The sequence below is a fragment of the Mustelus asterias genome, chromosome 16 (genome assembly GCF_964213995.1).
Source record: "Mustelus asterias chromosome 16, sMusAst1.hap1.1, whole genome shotgun sequence".
Lineage (NCBI taxonomy): Eukaryota > Metazoa > Chordata > Chondrichthyes > Carcharhiniformes > Triakidae > Mustelus > Mustelus asterias.
Window position 1 is genome coordinate 102,099,486 of NC_135816.1, and position 7,510 is coordinate 102,106,995.

General features: G+C 47.4%; 1 protein-coding gene across 1 annotated transcript in view; it reads right to left on the reverse strand.

The window, feature by feature from the left end:
• Window positions 1-1,723: 1,723 nt before the first annotated feature.
• The window catches only part of LOC144505328 (cystatin-B-like), a 339,685-nt gene continuing 333,898 nt past the window's right edge, over window positions 1,724-7,510 (reverse strand). Inside the window, exons 2-4 of the mRNA XM_078231447.1 lie at window positions 3,871-3,971; window positions 3,403-3,504; window positions 1,724-1,855 (exon numbers count right to left, since the gene is read on the reverse strand). Coding sequence (XP_078087573.1) covers window positions 1,724-1,855; window positions 3,403-3,504; window positions 3,871-3,948 — 312 coding nt within the window. The 5' untranslated portion in view covers window positions 3,949-3,971. The remainder of the gene's footprint in view (window positions 1,856-3,402; window positions 3,505-3,870; window positions 3,972-7,510) is intronic.

Genomic DNA, 7,510 nt, shown 5'->3' on the forward strand with positions numbered 1-7,510 from the left:
GCAGGTAATTAAGAAGACAAATGGAATTTTGTCCTTCATTCTCAAGGGATAGAGTTTAAAAACAGTGAGGTTATGTTGCAGCTGTATAAGGTGTTGGTGAGGCCAGTTTTGGTCTCCTGACTTGAGAAAAGATATACTGGCACTGGAGAGGGTGCAGAGGAGATTCACGAGGTTGATTCCAGAGTTGAGAGGGTTGGCTCATGAGGAGAGTCTGAGTAGACGAGGGCTATACTCATTGGAATTCAGAAGAATGAAAGATATAAGATTATGAAAGGAATAGATAAGATAGAAGCAGGGAAGTTGTTTCCACTGGCAGATGAAACTAGAACTGGGGTGCATGGCCTCAAAATAAGGGGAAGCAGATTTAGGACTGAGTTGAGGAGGAACTTCTTCACCCAAAGGGTTGTGAATCTGTGGAATTCCCTGCCCAGTGAAGCAGTTGAGGCCACTTCACTGAATGTTTTTAAAGCAACGATCGATAAATTTTTGAACAGTAAAGAATGAAAGGTTATGGTGAGTGGGCGGGTAAGTGGAGCTGAGTCCAGGAAAAGATCAGCCATGATCTTATTGAATGGCGGAGCAGGCTCGAGGGGCCAGATGGCCTACTCCTCCTCCTAGTTCTTACGTTCTTATTTAACATTGTCCCCTCTCAGCTGACCTGCAGCTGGAACCCTCATCCATGTCAGAGGTTCTCGGAGGGCAAATAGTTCAAAGCCTGGGCATTGCCAGAACTGGTGGACTCGCTGTGGAATATTCTCACTCACACCATCCCAGCGACAGCCCCAGACAGTGTGAGAGACCCAGCTTAATTCATGTCCCCCACCTCATCCCTTACACCCTCCATTTAGCCCCAATCCCAAAATGGAAAGAGTCAACAGCAACAAGTAAAAGCTTCAGAATGGTTTTATTGAATCACGTGCGATGCAATTGCAGTTGAATCGTTCAATCGCTGTTTCAGGGTTTTTCAGGAGAGTTTACAGTGGCAGATGTTCTGTTCAGAACTCCACACGTCCTTCAGCGAGTTCTGTTGCTTTGGGGACTGACACAACTTGATGCACAGCAAGATTCCATGAGCTAATTGTTAAGTTTTTGTTTGGTGGAGGTATTTTATTTGAAAGAGCTACAGGGTTTTTGACTTTGAATCATTCATTCTGGGGGTGTATTTACATCACTGGCTGGAATTTATTGCAGATTCCTAATTGCCGTTGAGAAGGTGGTGGTGAGTTGCCTTCTTCAATCATTATCTATGTGATGGAGGAACACGCACAGTGCTGTTAGGGAGGGAGTTCCAGGATTTTAACCCAGCCACAGTGAAGGAACGACAATTTATTTCCAAGTCAGGGTGGTGAGTGAGTTGGAGGGAAACTTGCAGGTGATGGTGTTCCCATGTGTCTGATGCCCTTGTACTTAGTGAAGTTCACAGATTGGAAGGTGCTGTCGAGGGATCTTTGGTATTTGCTGCAGTGCATCTTGTAAATGGTACACAGAGCTGCTCCTGTTTGTCAGTGGTGGAGGGAGCAGGTGGGTAGGCACCTTTGCTGTGTTCTCAAGGAGATAGAATTGCCCATCAGGTTCAAGGCGGCAGTGGGACAAGGGTCTGAAGGGTGAGCTGCTATGCGAGCAGTGACTGGGAGCAGAAGTTGAAATGCAGAGCTTATTCTGAAAGAGCATTTTAGCATCAGCAGAGAGAGGAGCAGGTGGTACCCTGGGTGTGTGGGCTTTCCTAGAAATATGGAATCTTATCGAATAGTTTCTTGTCAGATTCAATTTCACCCAATGAAGGCTGGCCACCAGTGTGGGGCAGAGGCTCGAACACACGAATATGTATGTAGTCATCACCATCACCAACAACAACCTTAAAAAAATGGGAAACAATCAGTTTTCATAAGAAATTTCTCAGAGCAATCCCTTCAACAGAGCAGCACTCCCTCAGTGCTACCCCTCTGATAGAGCAGCACTCCCTCAGTGCTACCCCTTCAACAGAGCAGCACTCCCTCTGTGCTATCCCTTCAACAGAGCAGCACTCCCTCAGTGCTACCCCTTCAACAGAGCAGCACTCCCTCAGTGTTACCCCTCTGACAGAGCAGCCCTCCCTCAGTGCTACCCCTCTGACAGAGCAGCCCTCCATCTGTGCTACTCTTTCGACAGAACAGCAATCCCCCAGTGCTCCACCTTCAACAGAGCAGCCCCCCCTCAGTGCTATCCCTTCACAGAGCAGCCCTCCCTCAGATCTACTCCTTCAAAAGAACAGCACTCCCTCGTGCTCCCCCTTTCAACAGAGCAGCCCTCCCTCTGTGCTCCCTATCTCTGTAACCTTCTCCAACACTACAAAACCCCGATCTGTTCTCCAGCAGTCCCGACAACTTTCCCTATCTAACCTCCAACTCCAACAAACCTCCCTCTCTGTAAATTCCCTCAGTCCTTACAACCCTCCTTATCTCTGTAACCTCCTCCTGTCCCTACAACACTCCCTATCTCTGTAACCTCCTCCAGTTCCTGCAATTCTCCCTATCTCTGGAACCTCTCCAGCCCCTGCAACCCTATCTCTGTTATTCCTTCAGTCCCCACAATCCTCTCTTTCTCTGTAACCTTTTCCAGCCTCGACAACACTCGCTATCTCTGTAACCTCTTCCAGCTTCTACAACACTCGCTATCTCTGTAACCTCCTCCAGCCTCTACAACACTCGCTATCTCTGTAACCTCTTCCAGCTTCTACAACACTCGCTATCTCTGTAACCTCCTCCAGCTTCTACAACACTCGCTATCTCTGTAACCTCTTCCAGCTTCTGCAACACTCGCTATCTCTGTAACCTCTTCCAGCTTCTACAACACTCGCTATCTCTGTAACCTCTTCCAGCTTCTACAACACTCGCTATCTCTGTAACCTCTTCCAGCCTCTACAACACTCGCTATCTCTGTAACCTCTTCCAGCCTCTACAACACTCGCTATCTCTGTAACCTCTTCCAGCTTCTACAACACTCGCTATCTCTGTAACCTCTTCCAGCCTCTACAACACTCGCTATCTCTGTAACCTCTTCCAGCCTCTACAACCCTCCCTATCTTTGTAACATCCTCAAATTCCCACAAACCTCAGTTGTCTTGATCTCCCACAAATCTGCCTTCTTGCTAATCCCAGATTTCCAATGGTGTCTGCCATGCCTTCTGCAGCCTGTACTCTAAACTCTCGAATCCCCTGCATAAACCTGGAGAACATGGCTTAAGATTTTACTGAACCTTCTGCTTTTAAACAAGCTATTCCAAATGTGTCCGATATTCCAAATGTGTCCGATATTCCTTTCGGTCATTCTCAAATTTTCTGTCTGAGTAACATGCCGAGCATCCTGCGTGATTTTCCTTTCTTCAAACTGCAGTATAAATGCATGTTATATCTGTTGACGTACCTTCACAAAGTAATTTTGGCCAGCGACCAACTGTGAGCGATATGAGATTGCATGAAAAATGGAAAATGATCTATTCAACTTCTCTTCAACCGCAGGCTTGAGCTGGAAACAGATACAATATAAAAATACAAAGATTAGGAATGACAGGCATTGCCGCACCATGGGATGGTCAGTGCTGAGGGAGCGCCGCACTGTCAGAGAGTCAATGCTGAGGGAGTGCCGCACTGTCAGAGGGTCAGTGCTGAGGGAGTGCCGCACTGTCAGAGGGTCAGTGCTGAGGGAGTGCCGCACTGTCAGAGGGTCAGTGCTGAGGGAGTGCCGCACTGTCAGAGGGTCAGTGCTGAGGGAGTGCCGCACTGTCAGAGGGACAGTGCTGAGGGAGTGCCACACTGTCAGAGGGACAGTGCTGTGTGCGCGCGTGTTCGTTCGTTGAGGTAATAAAGGGGATATTGAAAGTTAAACACTTACTGATCTGACAATGGCCTGAATTTCACAACTGACTGCCGAAAGCTTGTCCAAACCACTCACTACTTCCTGTGTTGCCATTGTTACTGTCTCTGGTTCTCCCTCTTTCTGGATCTCTCGTACCCTCTGCAGAGTGTTCTGCATTTTTAAAGTTTGCTCCCTCTTTGCTCCACCCCTCAGTGATGTTTCTATTCGTGAAGGAAATCTCTCTTTTGGTCTGGCTCCATTTTCTCTCCCCCTTTCTCTTGTTCAATGCTGAGCTGGGATGGTTGGGTGGTGCTAATTCATGTTTGCCGCTGCCTCACTCCCTGCTTTACTCACTCGAAATCCTGCATCACTCACTCCCCTCCTCCTCACTCGTCCACTCTCCCCTTCTCCCCATTTCTGATCCTCCCTCACTTTTTCCCTTTTCCCCCTTCCTTTCTTCCACACCTCTTACTCTCTCCCCATCTGATCCCTCTTCACTACGCAATCTCTCTCTCTCCCTCCTTTCGGCCCCTCTCTCCTCCTCTACCTCTCTCTTCCTCCTCCCTCTCTCGTCCTCCTCTCCCTCTATCTTGGCACCACACTCTCCCCTCCTCGACTCTCTCAACTCCCTCTTTCCCCCCTCCTGTCCCTTAGACCCTTCTCTCCCTTTCTCTTGGCATCCCCCTCTTCCCTCCCTCATCTTGCTTGGCACCCTCTCTTCACCTCTTCTCCCTCTCTCAGCCCCTCCCCCTCCCCCTCCTCTTGGTCCCCTCCCCCACCCCCCTCGTCAACTGCATTTTCTCTCCCCCTTTCTCTTGGCACCTCCTCTTTCCTTCCTCTTACTCTGTCAGAACCTCTCTCCCACTCCTCTCCCTCTATTGCTTCCCTCTCCCTCCTGCTGTCTCCTGCCCCTCTCTCCCACTCCTCTTCTCCCTTTCTTTCTCCCCCTCTCTCTCCCACCTTCTTCACCGTGCTCTCTCTCTTTTTCGCTCTCTCTCTCTCTCCACTTCCCCATCCCTCTCCATTCTCTTATAATCAAAATGGGAGGAGTGAACTGTCAGTCTCTACTCCATGTGTCACAACATATATTTGAAATACTTTTCCAGCTTGTTGTACAGCCAAATAAATACTTTACCTTGTCATCTTGGAACACACAATGCCCAGGTTTCAAAATTCATAATTTGTTATGAAACCATTCTTGTCAAGTCGAAAGGCAAAATTTATTAACATACAGTACGAAATATGAACGTATAATCTTTCAAAATGCCCCAACTCACTCACAAACACAGATTCTCTTGCACACACATTCACATATACACACACACAGATTCTCTCGCACACACATTCACATATACACACAGACAAACCTACTCTCACAGTCACACACACACACATTTACACACATACAGATTCTCTCGCACACACATTCACATATGCACACACTCAAACTTCACACAGCCATACACACACACATACACGTACACATATATATTAACACAAAATTACACATTCACACACACACATTCTTGAAGGGCCTGTTCTTGTGCTGTAATTTTCTAATTCAGGGAAAACATATTCTCTCTCACACACACACACACACACACACACACACACAAATATAGATTCTTGCACACACAAACCTACCACACATTCACACACACACACAAAACTACAGAATCCCTAAAGTGCAGAAAGAGGCCATCCGGCCCATCAAGTCTGCACCGTCTCTCTGAAAGAGAATCAGACATTCACGCAAACACATACAGTTTATTTATTATTTATTAGTGTCACAAGTAGGCTCACATTAACACTGCAATGAAGTTACTCTGAAAATTCCCCTAGTCGCCACATTCCAGCGCCTGTTCGGATGCACTGAGGAAGAACTTAGCATAGCCAATGCACCTAACGGCATGTCTTTCGGATTGTGGGATGAAACCGGAGAAAACCCATGCAGACACGGGGAGAACGTGTAAACTTTGCACAGTGACCCAAACCAGGAATTGAACCTGGGTCCCTGGTGCTATGAGGCAGCAGCGCTAACTACTGTGCTCCTATACCGCCCACACACACACACATTCATGCATTCAAGCACACACACACACATGCACGCACACACATACACAGACACATACTCACACATTCAGGCAAGCACACACACGCAGATATGCGCACATATATATTCACACACACACACTCGCACATATAGTCTCTCACTCACACACACACATTCACACAAATATATTCACACACAAACACATTCAGGCAGACACACACAGAATCACACATTTACACACACACGCTCACATACACATACACTGACATACTCAAATCCATAGGAACACAGGAATTAGGAGCCGAAGTAGGCATTTCAGCCCTTTGAGCCTGCGTCACCATTCAATCAGATCATGGCTGACCTCTCCCTGGTCTCAAATCCATCTCCCCACCTGTTCCCCTTATCCCATTTTTTATTAGAAAAAATCTCCTTGAAACCATTCAACGATTCAGACTCCCCGCTATGGGGCAATGAGTTCCAGTGAGAAGTAGTTCCTCCTCATCTCAGGTTTAACTCTGCTGCCTCTCAATCTATACCTGTGACCTCTTGTTCTAGATTATCCCATAAGAGGAAACATTTGGTCTACATTTGCTTTAACAGTCCCTGTTTTCGAAAAGTTTGTGATATCATAACAGTGTGCCATGACAACATTCACCTTCCCTCCCTCTCCCCTCCTTTCCCCTCTCCCTTATCTACTTTCCCTATCCCTCTATCCAACTCCTCTCCTCTCTATCTTCTTTCCCTGTCTCTCACTCTCTCTACACTCTCAACGTCTTTTCTCTCCTCCTCAATTTATTTCTCCCCATCACTGTTGACCCTCCCTCTCACTCTGTGGGCGCAATCTTACCTGCCGTTCCTGCCACGCTCCCGGTGCAGCGAAGCCGGAGAATTTGGCGCCCGGCTCTGTACTGGGACCTCTGCTACCAGGGCTCTGTACTGGGACCTCTGCTATTTGTGATATATATAAATGATTTGGAAGAAGGTGTAACTGGTGTAATCAGCAAGTTTGCAGATGACACGAAGATGGCTGGACTTGCGGATAGCGAAGAGCATTGTCGGGCAATACAGCAGGATATAGATAGGCTGGAAAATTGGGCGGAGAGGTGGCAGATGGAGTTTAACCTGGATAAATGCGAAGTGATGCATTTTGGAAGAAATAATGTAGGGAGGAGTTATACAATAAATGGCAGAGTCATCAGGAGTATAGAAACACAGAAGGACCTCGGTGTGCAAGTCCACAAATCCTTGAAGGTGGCAACACAGGTGGTGAAGAAGGCATATGGTATGCTTGCCTTTATAGGATGGGGTATAGAGTATAAAAGCTGGAGTCTGATGATGCAGCTGTATAGAACGCTGGTTAGGCCACATTTGGAGTACTGCGTCCAGTTCTGGTCGCCACACTACCAGAAGGACGTGGAGGCGTTAGAGAGAGTGCAGAGAAGGTTTACCAGGATGTTACCTGGTATGGAGGGTCTTGGCTATGAGGAGAGATTGGGTAAACTGGGGTTGTTCTCCTTGGAAAGACGGAGAATGAGGGGAGATCTAATAGAGGTGTACAAGATTATGAAGGGGATAGATAGGGTGAACGGTGGGAAGTTTTTTCCCAGATCAGAAGTGACGTTC